General features: G+C 43.5%; 1 protein-coding gene across 1 annotated transcript in view; it reads right to left on the bottom strand.

The window, feature by feature from the left end:
• MYZAP (myocardial zonula adherens protein) overlaps positions 1–19019 on the bottom strand; it is a 465570-nt gene that overhangs the window by 38124 nt on the left and 408427 nt on the right. The window contains exons 14-15 of the mRNA XM_078684913.1: positions 11260–11301; positions 9754–9795 (exon numbers count right to left, since the gene is read on the bottom strand). Of these exons, the coding sequence (XP_078541039.1) occupies positions 9754–9795; positions 11260–11301 (84 nt within the window). The remainder of the gene's footprint in view (positions 1–9753; positions 9796–11259; positions 11302–19019) is intronic.

Below are 19019 nucleotides of genomic sequence, written 5' to 3'. Positions count from 1 at the left end.
TGGTGGTGTCTTAGGTCCTTCCTTTATACACTTGTGCTCTGGTTTTGGAAGGTGGGAGAAGCTTCTAGACAGTGTCTTTGAAGTGCATAGAATTCCCAACATCTTGTCCTGTCCTTGCTGAAGTGACAATGCAGGGTTTTAAAACCCTTTGTGTGGAGATAGGACACAGCCTATTCAGGTGTGAGGCTGGTCCTAGTTCCACCTTTCCAACCTGCAAGTGATGGCCCACCCATTCACACCTAAGCTCCCAATGAGTGTGGCTATCTAGGAGGAATACACAAGCCAAATTGCTAAATACACCCAATCATGTGATCAGAGACAGGCTGCAGGCACCAAATGGCTAAGAAAAGGAAATGCCAACTTTCTAAAAGTGGCATTTTTAGAATTGTGATTTAACATCCGAATCTACCATAAGTTAGGATTCAGCAAAAATAGGAGGACGAAGGCAAAAAGTTAGGGGATGACGCTACAGAAAGGGCATTTCACACTAGTTTTGCTACAAACTATTTGTGCAGGAAAAGTAGAGAATCTAGTAAGTATCTAATTTCCTTTAGTTTCCCATCTTTGTCATTCTGACAGTTTCTACATTTATATTTGATTAGCATAAACCTCATATGCAGGAATGCAAGGTTTTACTTTCCAATATACCAGCACACAATTCTCAGAGACATCTGAGAATACACTGAGACTATGTTATTAGCCCACGGCTCGAGTATGGGGCAAGTTGAATGTTAAGGATAGGACAGTTTTATAAATGTGTTTTAAGGGGCCTCCTGAAAGTGGGCAAAGTTGGTTGCAGTTTTACCTCAGTATCAATTGAAAATTTTGTAACCTAGTAGCATGGCTGGAAAAAACATGGGCAAATGATTTTGCAGTAGCAAAGACACCAAATTGCAAAAACACAGTTTTTGTGACCCCAAGAGTGTTTTGATATGTACAAAATGCCTTTTATAAATTGGAAAAGTGTCAGACAGCCACAGCAACTAGAGAAGGGGTCACTTAGACTGTTCTTGTTCCATCAAGCACCAGGGTCGACCTGCTTCTGGGGAACACCATACTAAGGTTGGAGTTAGTTGTGCCGCCAGTTCACAGCATTCAATTTCAGGAGCCCCCATCCCGCTGATAGCAGGGCTCCTCATCAGGAGTTACTTTGCTATCCCCGGCGAACTGTTATTCCATACGAAGGCCCATACTCTTGTGTGGACCATTGTCAACATCGTTGGAGGGACGCACAATGGTAGGGATTGAAAAAGGTAGACGATGCTGGGCAAAAAAGTTCATTTTGACACCATTTTTTATCTGTCCGACCCATGATTCTTATCTCCCCCATTGGAATAAGTCCTTGAACAGCATGTCAAGAAAAGGAGGGTATTGCTAATATATACTTCGCTTGTGGTGGGGAGGGAATAGTTACTGATATTCAATGGCTGTCTGCACTACGCACTACTTGCAGCCCAAACTGCCTAGCTATCACCACACTTTCTCTATGTTTGTCACCCACCCGTATAGCATTAGGTTTGTGGTGATTGACATTCAAACCCGCCATTTGATATAAGTATTGTAGTTTGTCCAGTAAAGCTGGAAGGGAAGAGGGTGGGTTAGTGAGGAAGCAGAAAATATAATCAGCGATAAGGGCCATTTTCACCTGTCCCTCTGTCGTTTCGATACCTGTGATTGATTGCAGGGTTGGACATCACATGCTGGAACAGTGGCTCCATGGTCAAAAGTGGTTGGTGATAGGGGAGAACCCTGGCTCGTTCACCGGGCTAAAGTTATGGGATCTGAGAATCTTGCGCAGCTTTTGAGTCTCGTGGAGGGTTTCACATAGTTTGGCAGGATGCAGGCCTACATTCGAAGCATGAGTCATTCTACCTAACGGTTTTCTCTAGAAAACCCCAGTACACTCGGTCATAAGCCTTCTCCATGCCCAGCGAGAGGAGGACCCGGGAATCCGTAGTGGTCACTCTGACCATCACATTCATAGCCAGGCATATATTATTTCCTGTGTGCCTACTGCGACAAAGCCTGCTTGATAGGGTGATATTCATGTCAGCCAACCCCCATTCAGCCTACTAATTAAGATCTTTGTTTAACCAGGAGTGTAAGAACAATTCCATCATAGAGGATGTGACTCCCCCCAGTGTCAAGAGAAGAGTTATAAACGATAATGAGGTATGGGCGAGGAGACTGGAGAAGGCTTTACAGAAGGCATTTGTAAAACCATCGGGACCAGGAGCTTTATTGGAGAGGAGCTCTTTTACAACTTGCAACACCTTTTCCTCAGTTGTTAATTATTCTACGTCCTCCTTACATGGAATATCCAACTCAGGGAATCCAACATTGTTAGGGTAGGAAACTTGTAATCCGGCATCACACTATTCCCTAACATTAAGGGTCTGGCAATAAGCCAGAGAAGAGTCTATGATGCTCTAGTCAGTAGTTTGTGATTTCCCCGCTCATCTAATATGGCTGCGATATATAGTTTTCAGTTCTTTATATCCTTATTTTTTGGGCCAGCAACCTGCACGTTTGGTTCCCCCTCTTCATAATACATCTGTTTTGTCTCTAGGAGTTTGTGGGCTGCATCTTTCATCAACATCGCCTCCACCTCCCTTTGGGCCTTTTGCATAGCCCTCTGTGTTTTCCTGCTTCCTGTGTGTGTGAACTCTGTTTCTAACTTGGATATTTATGTCTCTGATTCCAACCTCTGAACTCTGGTCAGAAACTATCACCTTAGAAGCATCCAATATTGTTGCCCAGGACATCCATCCATTTAATTATCTTTAAAGTAATTCTCAACCACTTCGCATAAGTTGCCTTTAAGGAATTTCTAAACGTGATGTTGTTAACTTTCCAGCATCTCTCGGGAGTGTGGTGTTGGGAGGGGGAGGTAATCAGTAGGGTGATAACAACCAGGGAGTGGTCGGACAGGAGTCCTGTGCCTGTATTAGAGGATATCACCCAGGGGAAGATGGAGGGAGATACAAAGTAGTAGTCTATCCGTGAGTGTGATCTGTGGATGTTGGAGAAAAATGTGTAGTCTCGCTCTACTGGGTGATGTGCTCGCCACACATCTATCAGGTGTAAATCATAGAGGCCCTGGGTGAGGGCGGATGGGGAATGCACTGGCTGCCATGTGGAGCGGGATCTATCTACCGCAGGGGCCAAGGCTACATTAAGTCACCGCCCAATATCAAATTGTCTGAGACATGTTGCGCTATACAGGGGAAGAGCCAAGAATTAAATTAGTCTTTCCGGTTTTTAGGGCCATAAACTGATATCACAGACACCCCCACACCTGTCAATGTTCCACTGAATAGTATCAACCAGCCCTCTGAATCTGTGTGAATGGATGTGATCCGGAATGAGGTCCCTGATCACTATTGCTACACCATTGGTTTTGGTTGTCGCGTTGGAATGGGATTGCTGTGGGTAATAGCACAATTTGCAACTCTGTATATCCCCGGTCAAAAGGTGTGTCCTTTCAAGTAGCATTATGTCTGCCTGTTTCACATCTAGCCAGTGGAGTAGGGATTTCCATTTAACTAGGTTGTTGAGACCCTGCAAATTTAAGATATATTAACCTATCCTGCATTGGGCGTAGTGGAAGGACTGCATAGGCTCACATATATCCACCTCTTTCGGAGGTTCTGACCCACTATGCCGGTTAATGTCTGAAATTAGGCCTATAGAGGTAGGTACATTTCCAACTATGTACTAGCAAGAAACACTGAACTCAATTTAACAACAGAACAATTAACTGTGGGGGGAGCCCCCCTGAAATGCATTCAGTTCCTGAATTCCTTGAGCAGCAACCCCGTGACCAGCAGGTGTTCAAAGCCCCCCCATTGTAATGCCCAAATACCATTGTTAGATAGATGAGAAAGTATTGGCCATCCAAAAAAATCATAATGAGGAAGCGCACCTTCAGGGCAGAGGCCATGAAGGCAGTGCAGAGCCACTCCCCCATCCACGGACAGCCAACATGCATTCATTCATTACAAGGCGATGAGGTGTGTCATCCAGAAAGTCTCAGGACTGATTGTGGTGCATATGTGTGGTATCTTGCCCCGCCGCCAGAGGGCTGCCTGGGCAATTGCGGCAGAGGCCTTGTGCTCACCGGTGTGGCAACTAAGTCAGTCGAGAGTCATCTGAGGGGGGAGTCTTCATCCAGTGTCTATTGCTTTTCTAGCTGTGCTTTGTGGGCTACTCACAGTTTAGCCACTCACCACTTAACCTGGTTTGCTGTTTTCTCCATGCTGGTCTAGGTCAATCTAGCTGTTCCTCGCTGGGTGTCTGGTCCTCTTCCTGTTGGAAGAGGAACACCGCCTCCTGGCGTGTGGAAACTGAAGCATGTTTGTCCTTAAAAAGAAACAGTGAAGCAGACTTTCTGAAATGTTACATAAGCACACTGAAAGCGCCTGAGAACTCCCTCAAGGTTTGCCTTAGACTCACTTTTGTGAAACCGGGAACTCCATGGAACAAATAACTACAGAGGGCAGTTGCATCCTTTTCAGTTGATCCAGCAGCACTTGTTCTTGATTCCACTACCTTCATGACATGGACCTTCATGACATGGAAAAATACAATCAACAGAGCGGTTCACCTAGTTTTATTTCAGCAAGGCCCTCTGAGATCTTACACTCTTTAATCTCTTCATACTTGGTGGGAAGATTCCAGACTTACTTATCTGTTTCCAACTGCAGAGTATGGAGAGACATCATGTACATGCGCATGGAAACCCCAGCTATATGGGATCTTGTGGGCATTTGTTCGAGTTGAGACATACTGGAATAGGGCCAGCATGAACACCCTGAACAATATGGAGTCAGTCCGCTTCATTACTTTCAGTATGTTGACTTTTTGTCTGAAATGGTGGATCCTAGTCAAGATGTCAGGTTGAGCTTGTTTTGGGTTTTGTGAGATATTGGGTTGTTGGTTGAGTGGGGTGGTAACCCTGCTCAATCAACAGTCACAGTCCCTATTAGGGTGAACCCAAAATGTCACTGAATTAAGCTATGCTTAACCCTCTGATAGCTTGGCACAAAAGTGGTCTGCCTTAAAAGAGGTAATGTGTACAGTATTTATGCAGCAAACAAACAACAATAAAGTGAAAACACAACACAAGAAAAATCTCACACCAATTTAGAAAAAATATACTAAATGTTAATAAATATTTGACACCAAAAAGTCAAAACTAAAATCAGTAGATCCGGAGCCATGAATTTTCAAATGAGTGAGGTACAAATTAGGGACTAAAAGATCAGAGCACCAACCATGGACATCGAGTCATGAGAGACGGTCGAAGTAAAAAATAATGGACAACTGCAATGGATCGCGAGGCAGATACAAAGAGTGGCCCGATCACCGCTTACCTTCGGAATTAGAAGACATTTGGAGAAAAAGTTGTCTAAGAAGATAAAGTCCAGTGGGGCAAGGCTGCACGCACTGTACAAGGAGGAGGCTTTGTCATCCGGGAGCTGCTGGGAGAATTCTCAGTGAAAATGTCCACATTCAAACTTAGAAGTTTAAAAACTCCATAAAGAGATGAGGTTGTAACCGACGGGAGTTCCACTAGGCCAGATACCCATTTAGCGAAAGACATCTGAACAGGATTTGGTGCTGCGGAGAAGAACGTAGCAGGAGCTGGGTGGATAGACAGGCAAGTTGGTCCCAGTCTCCTCTCTGGTCTCAGAGCAGTTTTTAGCCAAAAATGTTCTAAGTCCTAAGTTTCGGCTTTTTTGCAATCTGGGCACCTGTAACCCATCACAAGGGGTCTAGGACTAGAGGAGCTCCACTTGGCTGGTTAGGACTTGCTGAGGCTGGATCCAGGTGCTCGTTCAAGATGGTTGGAGTCTGTTCTGTCCCTGAAACTCTGATCCGTAGGCTAGCCAACTGGCCTTGGAGTCTCCCTGGTAGTCCTGGTTACAGCAGTGGAACAGGGCTCAAGCAGAAGGGCAGGCCTCAGAGACTCGAGGCAGACTTCCAGCATCAAAGCAGTCCTTCCAGGTGCATCAAAGCAGTCCTTCCAGGTGCAGCAAAGCAGTCTTGTTGAGTACATAGAAGGCCACAGCAGCAGGCAGTCCTCTTTCCGCATGTTCAGAAAGTGAATTGAAGAGTGCGTCTGAAAGGTGTTATTTTTATACCAGGTGCCTTCTTTGATGAAGGAGAAGATTCTACAGAATTACCTTTGAAGTGCTTGATGTTTCCTGATTCCCTTGACCTGGCTCCCTGCTAGCTGCATGAACGTAGGGGGGGTAAGTTCTTTGTGTGAAGGCAGGGCACAGCCTATTTGTTCTAAGTAAGACTGTGCTCGCTCCACCCAGACCCCATCCTGCCAGTTGATGGCCCAACCAGGCACTCCTAATCTATTATGTGGCTGTCTGGTAAGAATACACAAAGTCCAGCCCACCTGACCAAAGAGCAAGCTGCAGGTACCAAAGGGGCAGGACAATTCCAACTTTCTAAAAGTGGCATTTTTAAAATTGTAATTTAAATCTGACATTATCATTAAAGAAGGATTTAAATTACAATTCCTCAAACACCAAAAACAAAATATTTACCTGCTCCCAATCAAAATGTAGTACTTATTAATTGTAATAAGGCAACCCAAAGCTATCCTATGGGAGAGGTTGGGCTCACAGTAGAGAAAAAAGAATGTAGGAGCTTTTCACTACCAGGACATGCAAAATGTAAAAGTACATGTCCAACCTTTTAATTACGATGCACCCTGTCGTATGGGCTAGCTAGAGCCTAACTTAGCAGTGATATATGTGCCATAAATGGGGAGTTTAATGCTTGGCAAGGGTGTTATATTACCAAGTCGAATTGGAAGTTTAAAACTGCATTGGGGCTGAAATGGCAGACCTGGGACATGTTATAAGGGGGTTGCTGGCACATACATTTTTAATTTACAGGCTTGGGTATATGGTATACTCCTCTACAAAGAATTTATAAATAGATAAAATATGCCAATCAGGTGTAAACCAGTTTTACCTTGTTCAAAGGAGAAAGCACATTAGCACTGGTTATCAGTGGTAAAGTGCACACAGTCCTAGAGCCAACAAAAACAAATATCAGGAAAAAGTGGAGGTTTAAGGCAAAAGGTTTGGGGTGACCCTGCAGAGAGGGCCAAGTCCAACAGGGTTGAAATGAACTAAACACTTTGTGAACAGTCCAGTTCCACTTGGAGGTCCTCCTGGCATGCCAAGTGAAATCCAAATAAGTCCTCAATGTACTGGGGTAGATCTTGAGGCTGGATTGAGTCTGGAATCCATCTGATGTGAATATTGTTGCAGCATGAGTGTGTTTCATAGTTATCAATTTTATCTGTTAGTCATTGACACCTCTTCTCTAATTCATCCACTCGAACCCCGGCGCTCATGAGCTTTTCAACTATTTGAGGTTGTCCACTCTCATATTTAACTGTTAGACTACATGGTCCAGTTCCACAAGCGGTTTCACAAAATCCTGCCGTATCTGGTTCATCTCTTTTATGAACGTAAACAGTAGGTCTTTATTATCCCCTCTGGTAGTTGGAGCTGCATTGGCCCCCTTTGCGTTCGTCAGGAGAGCAGGCTGACTCTCATTGACCTTGATGGAGTCTTAAATGTTCATTTCCCTGTGTGCTTTTGGTGTCAGGATCTGAGGTTGAATAGTATTGCGCTTGCTTAAGTCATTAAGGACTTCGAGTCCCAGAAGTCTGTGCGGCAAGGAGGCGGGGACTATTTAACCATCTCCAACCGGGAAGTCGGGTTGTATTGGATTTTGTTACCTGTACTGTAGCGGTGCGGCTGCCCGCAAGTTTGTGGTGCTCTGTGGTGCTTCGCAGATTTCTGCTGAAGACATGGACACCCCTCGGTTGAGTTCCAGAGCAGGAGCGGTGCGGTACGTTGCCGCGCATGGTCTGGATGAGTGTGTCGGCTGATGCACTCCGAGTGTTCTGTGGTGCTTCGCTGTCATAGTTCGCGAAGACACAGACACTCGTTGGCTTGTACGTTAGTTCGAAGGAGGAGATTCCTTGGTTGTTTCCCGGAGTAAGAACTTGGATTACCGACGGGAACAAGAGCATTTCGGAATCCAAACACACAAACGTCTTTTCGGTTCGGAGTTGTTTTTTGCATTTGTTTGCTGCAGAAGGATCGTCTGCATTACAGAGCGGGGGAGCTCTTTCCTAAGACACCTACCGGAACGCTAGGACGTCCTAGGAGCCCAGAGGTACTGTAGACTCCAGTGATTGGGGGGGCATCAGGGTGTCAAGGGAGACCCTTGTCCGGTGACTCTGTTTGCTTAACTTTGTTTTTTCCCTTATGGTTTTCTTTGGGCTCTGATGCTGTTAACTGCGGGGATCGGTCTTTAGCCTCTGTGATTTAACAGAAAGGAGATCGGTCCTGAACTAAGTACAGTCCTTGCTGAAGAGATCACTTCATTCTGTGGGAAGGCTGGCCATTTCCTTTAGGTCTCCTTGGTGTGTGCCCTGGTATGTAGATGGAAAAGTCTACATGGAGGAGGGATAGGAATAGGAAGCGGTATGGGTGTGTAATATGTGCTTGTGTCTTTGTAGGCTCTACCGCAAGTCGTTCCACACTAGAGAAACCTTATGGTGGCCCCCATTCGTTCTACATCACGGTGTTCTCAGCAAGGTATGTGGAGCAACATCAGGGAGAATATAGAGAGTAGAGAAGTGGCCTAGGCCTTTATTAACGGGTTGTCCTTTGTTTTTCAGATTGCTTCAACCCGCGCAGCATCATCCCGGCCCCTCCTTTTTTCCCTCACCTGATCACCTCTAAGCTCTGGGTACTAACTGAACTGAGCTTGGGGAGATCTGGAGGTGGACCCCTTGAGCATCACCCGGATCCAGAAGAGCATCGAGAGACCTGACATTTGGAGTGCTGAGGAGTTCTCAGATTGACCATCCTCTTTGTGAAGAGCGAGAGCATAACCAATTGCCTCAGACCTGGTCGCTTCAGTTTTAAGCCCTGAAATGCCCAAGGCCAAGTGTCTATCAGTGACACTTAGTCACAGAGTGGGGTGGAGTCATCAAGTCTCACTGAACCCATTCCACACTGTGACGACTGAGGAACTGCTGCCTTTCCTCATCCCAACCATCCTGGGACTACCGATGCTTTCTTCTCCCGGAGCTGCAGGACAGGTACGTTTTAGGTTTCTGAAGGTTTGGTGCATGTGTGCGTGGATGTATAAATGTGTGAATTTGTTGTGAATGTGTGTGTGCGTGTGTGTGGAGGAGTGTTTGTAAATGCATGAGTGTAAGTAAGTGAGTGTATGTGTGTGCGTGGCCCGCCCTTCCTGGCAAAATTTGCGGGCACCTCTGAAACAAATTAATTCTTTAATTGGTTTTACATATCCTAAAGTCGTTGCACTAGGGCTACTATTGTTCATATCACCTTAGGGCTACTATTGTTCATATCACCTTATCAAATTTCATATGGTACAAAAACTCATCATCTGTCAATTATTCTATATCAATGCAATGTCGAACTCCTAATGGATTTTCCAAACAGTGTCCTGCACAAAACGTGATTCAAATCACTTAGCACAAAATATAATGCAATAAAACTCAGAAGCATGCAACGTGTACTTTGTCTTTTTGAAAGTTACGATAAACAAAACCATCTTATTTGTTTTGTCATTTTTGCGATAATGGTTCTCTCGGAGTTTAAGGATCACAATCAACAATGCAGTAATAATTCTATTTGGATTTTAGTATGAAACAACAATAGCTAAATAACTTACCGAGGTGATGACTGTTCTCCATTGAGGTATTGAGACAATGTACTGTAAGCAATTTAACGATATAAAACCATTAATATATTAACAGTATTTGAACAAAAATAAGTACATTTAGAAAGGAACACTTTACACATATTTAGTTCAGAAACACGTAATTTAAGTACGAACGTCAATGCTTTCTATTCTGTACCACATTTGTCATTTCCTATTCTGGCCATGATTCAGGTCATCGCTATGCATAGGGGAAATAGGTCAATATCTATGGAGCATCCTTCTGGGAGAGGTTTGTTACCTCACAGTGTCTGGCTTAGTGCAGACGTCTATGCAGTCAGTGGTGGTTGACTTCACTGTCTAATAACTCATTGTAGATCAACTCTGCTTCTTGTTCTCTTCCTAGTTGCCCCCACGTCCCATTCCTGTACACCTGAGCCGGTCCGAAATTAACAAGGCTGAGCTGAAATAGATCAAGAAATGCAATTTTCCTAATTTCCTACTTGCGGATGTGGCCACAGGATGGGGTTGGAAGCAGTGGTGTACTACTATTAACACTTGAAGTAGGGTGGCCTTGAATTTCTGTGTCAAACGTGTCTTTGGTTTACTCCTATTCCTAGTCAGTATCATTACTGGTCCTGTGAACATGACAAAGAAAAATGGACTGACCCCACCCAGAGAAGTGGACTGATCCATAGGCAGTGAGGCTGCAGCAGAGAGGTGGAAACAGACAAGCAGATGTCGGGCAGGTTTACTTGAGGTATGCTTAAAGATAATATGTGTTTGTACTTCGACTAAACAGCTTTTGCATTTATATTATTAAGTATATATACATATATATACACATACATACATATATATATATATATATATATATATATATACACACAGATAGATGGATATTAATATTGTTATACTTGAGTTCCCTCTAAACATTCACTAAAGTTAATTAAACTATAATACAGAATGAACCACACACATTTTGCACCAGTCCATTTGACTAAATAATTTTTTCCCTAGGATACAAATGGGAAAATAGAATGTAAAACCAACATTAAACTCATTTAATAGAGTATTCTAAATCGTGTTATGCATGTTCTAGATATTTGAACAAACAAACCATAATATAATTCAAGCAAAGTGATTTTGTACTGTTTTTACTCCTTAATTAAAAGGGAACAAATAGATTTAACTTAAAACATAGTCTAATCTCTCATATTTATAAAGAAGGTTTTAGTGTTACTTCTTAGTATGTAAAGACAGAAACAATAAAGTGAAATCATTTTTTCACATGTTAGCAATTGTGCTAATATAAGTTGTTACATTCCCTTTTACATACGGAGAAAAATAGTAGGAATTAAGGTGTGCTGTGTTTTCTACGCTACTTTATAATTTATGTAATATGATGCCTGGTGTTTGTGAAATTGCGTTTGGTATTTTAAAGACTTAGCAATGAGAAGTATCACAGTTAAATGCTATTCAGTGCTGTTCTACTCAAGCAAATTAGAAAGCTATTACCATGGCGAAGTCTGTTCTTGAGTTAGTTCACACGAGGGGGCGCTGTAAGAAGTAAAAAAAAACAACACAATTTATGAATAGCTAAATTGAAGTAATTAGTCCATATTGGGAAAGGTGATATTTAAAACACTGAAAAGGCTGAAAGTTCTAGTAAGTTATCAGCCAGATACGAGAAAATAACAAGTGATATTAAATAATTCATAATGAACAGTATAATATGTCCATGTTTTATATGCTAAATATATGTAATTTACAACCGTAGTATGACACTACTCTCACTGCGTAGTTTACCTTACATTCCATAATTCAAAATATATAAACAAAAAGTATGTGTTTTATTGGGAAAATTGGCAATCACATACATAGCGGTGGGTGAAGTAACTTTTTTGACCAGTGAACTCTAGTGAAAGACACATTCTTTTCCTCAAATGATGTCTAGTGCCCCTAAGGTATTTCAAACACCTTCAGTCATTCCTGACCTTTTAACCATCAATACTTTGCATGATGACATTTCTAAGACCATACTTGGAGTGCTATAAGTTAACACATTCCAGAATACAACTTGCTGCTTGTAATGCTTTTAAAAGTTAAGACATCCCTGTTCGCTAAGCAGGTAGGCACAACGATTGCTTAGCAAACGAGGACCTAATTTCCTATGTGATCTCTACAAAGTGTGAACAACCCAATTTGACCATTCAGTCTCAAAATAACTTGCCTAAAAAATATTTTTTTTAAAGCATCCAGGTATAGAAGGTGCTTTAAAAAAGGTTTCCACACATTGGAATGAGTAGGTAGTGGTTCTATGGAACTTTGCCTGCTCCCTTCAATGCCTTCCAAAACCATTCCCAATGGTTAGCTGTCCGGTTGGGACAGCTTCCCCTTTGTAAATCAGTTACCACCCCAACATGAGAGGTAGTAACTTTTCAATGGTTTGCAATGGCAGCTGATGTCACAAACCAATAATACATTCCTGTGCAACTCACAAAGAGAAGAAGAATTCCTGTTTCACACCCCATGCTGTGTGCAATTCTGAAATGGCCACAACAACCATCTTAGTTCTTCGAGCCAGTGAAAAGGGTTCAGGTACATTGTGAAAATGTTTGTGGTCGCTGCAGGCTGATTCCAAGGCTTTGTAGCCAGAAAAACCTCTAGTGCATGCGACCCTAAATGAAGATTTCACAAATACATGATGTCGTAGAACGACATGAGTGATGTGGTGTAATTAGCAGTAAATGACCAGGGTATGTGTTGTTACTTTAGGGCACAAGTCATAGCTACGTGAGATAAGTGAATTTCTCGTTTTTTTTAATGTAAAGTAATATTTTATTACCAAATGTAAAGGCAACCTCACACCTTACTTACTGATTTTGCCAGAGTCATAACATCAAAATATAAAAAGTGAGCCTATTATTCTCTTTTCTCAAACATCACTAATATTTGTAACCTAGTGTACATTTCAGTAACTCATACAATGCAATGTTTAATAATAGTGATTATTATAAAACTGTTTAATAAAGTTTGAATTAAAAAAGTATGAGTCTTTCTTTTAACATAGTTTTTATTATTGCATATTGTGGGGTGTAAAAGAAAGACTCAGCCATTTAAAAAAAAAAAAAAAAAAGCTGAAGAGCTCAGAGCTTCAGCCAGAAGTACTTATAAAATAATGGTAAGTTCTCCTGGGATCATGGTTTTGATAACCGGAGACTTACTGTTTTTTTAATGTTGCTGTGGGGGCTGCTAACTCCCTGCAGCCCCCCACAACATTAAAAACAAAAATCCTTGGTGGTGCCTCTGCTACTTTTAGTGGCACCACAAGCATAAATATAGTGTATCAAAATCTCTGACAAAGCAAAAATACTGCCAGACTCATTCTCAGCCTACCCCTTCAGACGTCCCTATAACACTACATTTAGCTGCCTCCTCTCTCCCCACCCCTTACTCTGCCACACCCCTTTCCCAATCACCAACATTCACCCTGGTCAGCTTAACCAATAACTCTCATACACCCCGACCCCTGGAACCAGATTCTACCTGCACCCACTCACAGAATAATCCGAGCCTCCTCCACACATCTAGAACAGCGGCCTTTGTCATGCCTGGCATGATCACCAAGACCTACAATTCATCTTGGCCCAGGACCACTGACTACTCACCCACTGTCACCACTGACACATCTGGGACACTCACCTATGATCAATCCATGTCTTTTGCTAATTCAGAACCCCCTTAGCAAGACCTATAATATGGCCCCACTCTCCTCACCACCTCCCATCAATGAGTTATTGAGCCTCACACCCCCACACCTCAATCAGAGTTCCAGCTCCATCCCCCCCTCACTTCCCCTGGCTCCCCCTACTCAGGCACTCCCTAACACTATACGTTGGAGCTCCTCTCTCCTGGCCCCTTACATCACATCTCAACTACCTGCTCCTACACCAATCTTGAATCCAAACTGAGTGAGTTCTCTGTGGAGCTTCATCATCTTAAGGCAGACATACATAGCCTTATTAACATTACTACCGAGCTAGCAAATTATTGCTGTCCCACTAAAGTTCTGTTTAAGAATAGACATTCACTTTCACATACCTACAATAAACAGGCGAGACAGATCTCTACCCCTGTTTCCTATGGGTTACCAGCTACTGAATTGTTCACCTGGCGAACTATTCCCTACCCTAATGCCCTTCAGATTGAAAAACTCACTATCAGGCATTGATATCCTCACTCTCCTGCTCACCTACAATTCTATACACTACAAAACACCAGACAACTTGGGCCAAATCCCAAAAATTCAGATTAATCCACACAGAGAACACAGACCCAATCCAAGATCAGTTAGCAACTCCAACCTCAAGCACATTCCCATCACCCAGTCTCTCTCCGCTGACAATACACCCCACCTGAAATGTATGCTACTCAACTGCAAATCGGCATCTAAACATTTGGCGGATATTGCGGACCTCTTCTTTTCTCACAATCTACACCTCATAGTCCTGACAGAAACTTGGTTAAATGACTCCTCCACTCCCATTCTCGACATGCTAGTACCACCCAGCTACGACATCATTAGATTAGATAGACCCTTAAGACCTGGTGGTGGTATAGCTTGTATTTACCGCAACACTCTCGTGGTTAAGGAAGCACCAATTGTCTCTCTCACATCGAGCGAATATCATGGCATCGAAATCTGACTAAAGAAAGACCTAGCTGCAAACTACATGCTTTTTATCACCCTCCAGGAGATAACCTCCCATTCATTGAACATATTATGGAAACCATCACAACTAACACTGGTCTACACTCCCCCAGATCTTCCTTGGTGACTTCAATCTCCACTGGAATGACCTAAATGAACAAGCAGTGATCAGCCTTAAAACCTTCCTTGCTGACCTCAACCGTATCCAAATCTGTGACAGCCCTGCCCACAACCTTCAAGCGACCTTGGATCTAGTCATCTCCGAGGCCAGCTACACTAAACTGCAATCTATCACTTCATGTGACTGGACAGACAATCACGGCATAACTTTCCTCATCACAGAATTGCTGCCTTCAAAAAAGATGCAAATAACAAAAAAACAGACATTGGATAAGAAACACTAGTAACATTAACCCAAATGATCTGCCATGTATCAGCGGGTGCATTCTTCCCCCTGCAGAGGACATGTCAGATGTCCAGGTCATTACTGATCATTACAATAACTAAATAACAACCATCCTTAATGCTATGGCACCCCTCCAACTTAAAAGAATGTCAACCAAAGGCCCCAAACCCTGGTTCAATGGTAGCCTAAATGCCGAAAGACACAATCTACTATTGGCTGAAAGGTAATGGAGACTTTCTCCCTCTCTGGATCGCCTCAAACACCAGAGATCTTTATGAAGCATTTACAACAAAAGCATACGTAGCTCCAAAGCTGACTTCTTTGGGAAACAGCTAAATGATGCCAGAAACCAACAAAAAAACAGTTTGAAATCATCAAATTGCAATCCAACAGGCAACCCATCCCTCTGCTGGGGTCTAATCTGCAGCCTAACTGTGAAGAACATTCCACCTTCTTTCTGCGGAAGACAAAGAGGATTCAAAATGACTTACGGGTGGCAATGGATCTCCTTCCAGCTCCTGCACTCAGCAAACCCCACCCATCCGTTTGGTCTCAGCGTCCAACGTACTCCCCCCCATAAACAATGCCTTGTGGTGCACATTCTAAACCTATGATGAAGCTACCATATTAAACATACTGTCTACTCTCAAATTCTCGAACCACTTCAATGATCCACTAACCTCGAATCTCTTCAATGATATTAAGACCTCACTGCTCCTACTTTGGACCAAAATAGTAAATGCATTGCTACGTCATGGCACCATACCTGAATGCCTCAAGTCAGGGCAGGTTACCCACATTCTTAAAAAACTGACGGCAGATAACAAAGATCTAAATAACTTCCGCCCTATCTCCTGCCACCCGAGTCTTTCTAAGCTCATTGAGAAATGTGTCCATATTCAACTTTGCAATCACATTGAGAAATTTCAACTCCTGAACCAATATCAATCTGGATTCCGTCAGGGACACAACACTGAATCAGCCCTAAAGCACATAGTTGATGACGCCTTACAAATGCTTGATGAAAATGAATCCTGTCTGCTAATCCTCCTCGACCTCTTCACAGTATTTGATACGGTCAAACATGACACCCTCCTTGATTTACTTGAAAAACAGGATGGGGCTCTCTGGTCCCTTCCTAGGTTGGTTTGCTTCCCTCCTCCACAATAGATCCCAAAGAATAAAGCTAATTCACGCCCTGTCCAACTCCACACCCTTCTCATTAGGGGTTCCGAAGGGTTCCGAAGGGTTCCTCTCTCTCATCCACTCTCTTTAGCCCGTTCATAGAACCGTTAACCAAAATCTCGAAAGCTACAAGCATCAACTACCACATATACGCCGACAACACCCAATTTTACCTGGAAATCTCCTCCTTGGAGGATATTAGATCCCTCAACGCAACTCTACAAAGTAACTCAAAATTGGCTAACCAGCAACCATCTCAAACTAAACACCCTCAAAACCGAATTCATTTTAATCTCAGACATTGATGACTGGTTGAAACATTTAACTGCCCTCAATTGCGTTCCGCATGTAATAGATTCCACAAAATCTCTGGGAATCACACTTTATCAGAACCTTAACATGAAGGAACACATCAGCTCTGCCACCAAAGGAGCTAATTTTCAAATGAGCATCCTGAGGAAAATCAACCCCTTCCTCCCTGCAGATGACTTCAAAACAGTTGTCCAAGCCCAATGATTTCCAGACTGGACTATGGAAATCTCCCTTAACGCAGCTGTTAAGCTTGTTACGGGATCTAAATGCAATACCCACATCACACCCAATTTGAAATCTCTAAACTGGCTCCCTTACGAGGCTAGAATCCATCTAAAAGTCGCCTGCTTAACACACTAAGCCATTCACTTCAACACCCCAAAATACATTGCCCAAAAACTGGAGTTGTCGGGTGGTTCTAGAACCTCCAGAGTGCCTCATCGGTACTACTGAATCCACAGAAAATCAAGAGAAAAAAACCTACCATCGTCCCTTCCCTGGTATTGCGCTGAGAATTTGGAATTCCCTACCTTCGGAAATCAGAAACAATCATTTAGCTGCATCATTCAATAGAAAATGCGATTAACAAATTCTTGCGCTAGATCCCATTATCTTGACTCTCCGATACTGATAAGTCACCTCCTGACACTATGCCTACTCTGTTGATATCTCTAGTGGACAAGAAGGATTTCTTCACCCCGCCTGGGTACAAACTCCTCTGGAACTATTGTTGTGATCTAATTTATTGTGTACTATGGCCTGCCCTACTACTCTCTCAACTTTTTTTTAAAGTTTGGAAGGGCTCTCGGTAGCTCTTCATTCCAGCCTACTTCCCACAACCCCAGTTCTTTTATTGTGATTGTTACATGGTTTATTGCTATTCTGATTTACCGGTTTGCTCACCTGCATATATGTAAAACGCTCTGATACCCTTTAGGGTCATGGTCGCGCTATACAAAACTCTAAAAAATGAAAAAATATAATGAATGAAATATCTTATAGTGCCCTAGGGCAGTGAATAATACATGAGGGGCTCATGACACTCATTTATTATTCACTTTTTAAAAATAATTTATGTGGGTTGCCCCAGTGCTCACCCGGGACACTCATGTTTTTTTTTATTAAGGGGATGGGGACACTTGGCCCCCCTCCCTGCGCCACTACGGGCTCCAGGGGCCCCATCCTACAGAGCCATTGATTATTAATTAAGGGAAGGGGGCACGTAGTCCCCCTCCCTGATTCCCTAAGGTACCCATCTCATGGGACTTAATTGTATTCTATTAAGGGGAGGGGGATGTGACCCCCCTACTGAAGCCCCTAAAGGCCTCAGGGACCCCTTCTCCCAGGAACGTTGATTTTGTTATATAAATAAGGTGAGGCACCAAGTGCCCCACCCCTCCCCAAGCCTTAGTAGCCCAGGGCACCCCTTCTCCCGCTGGCGGAAGCTAGCATCTTTCCTTTGCTCCTGCCCAGGTGGGAGCAGCAGTTTTCATCTGCTCCCACCTGGCTGGAGTAAAGTGTAGTCTCCTGTCTGGTAGGGTATATGCCAGCACTCTCCCTGGCAGGGAACCACAGTGTCATGGGGCTGGGCTCCCTGGGACACTGTAAAGTATCACACCCAAGGAATGAGGTCCTCAGGGCGGATACCAGCCTGATGAGGGGGAGCACAGCCCCCTTTGCCTTCTTAAAGTAATTTGGCCCTTGGGGGTGGCATCAATGGGGCCCAAAAAAGGGTCGGAGAGGCGGGCCATGCTCCACATAACCCTTTAAAAAATAAAAAAAAGGAATCTGCCCCATTTTTGAAAAGTGCTACAGCCCAAACAGCTGAATGGAATTAAACCAAAATTGTCTACATTTTCATGCAGAAAGAGAGCCTTTTGTGATTTGGTGTAGATCCGTTCAGTAGAAGTCCAGCGATCATGCAGCTTTAACTAAGAGAGCAAACTGATTGGCTTTAGGGGCGTTTTTTCAGTCGGCTGTCTCACTCAGGTGGGAGCAAGAAGCTCCTAAGAGTCCCATGGAAGCTCGCCCTCCGGCTGGCTGCCCGGAACATGATGAGAAATGTTGCAGCCTCCATTTCAGGACAAGGGCACATAGTGCCCGTGTCCTGAAAAAAAATAGTAGTAAGGGTACCCTGATCCCAGGACCTTGTGGGAGGGTCCCAGATAGACCTACCCATTGTCAATTTTTTTTAAAAAGCATTTTTTCCAGTTGTTCTGAACCCAAGGGAATCTTGTGGGAGTCATCGAGGTCCTCTAGCTCCTCCAATAGAAGTGCAAGAGCTGCGTTAACTCCTGTGGGATAAAATTTTTTTTTTTAAAGTGGGATGTAGGTGTGTGTGTGGCGGGGGTTGGCTGCTCACGGGGTGTTCGCCTCAGGCCTTGCCTGGTGGTCAAACCCCACTGCACATGGCCAAAGGCTGTGTGTGACGTGGGAGGGGGTTGGGTGCGCGCTGGACTTGGGTACATTGAAGCCAACCCTAGGCCGCACATGTCAAGAGCCCGTGCCTGGAGGCAGGTTGGCTTGGATACATATAGAATTTCACCAAAAAAAAGGATAAAGTGATGTTATAGTTTGATGAAAATGTCACTTTCAACATAACATTTTAAAATTAAAAAACCCTGATTACTACCAGTTAAAGTTATTTCAAGTAACTATAAC

The sequence above is a fragment of the Lissotriton helveticus genome, chromosome 3_2 (assembly GCF_964261635.1).
Source record: "Lissotriton helveticus chromosome 3_2, aLisHel1.1, whole genome shotgun sequence".
Taxonomy (NCBI): domain Eukaryota; kingdom Metazoa; phylum Chordata; class Amphibia; order Caudata; family Salamandridae; genus Lissotriton; species Lissotriton helveticus.
This window is presented reverse-complemented; position numbering and strand designations above follow the sequence as displayed.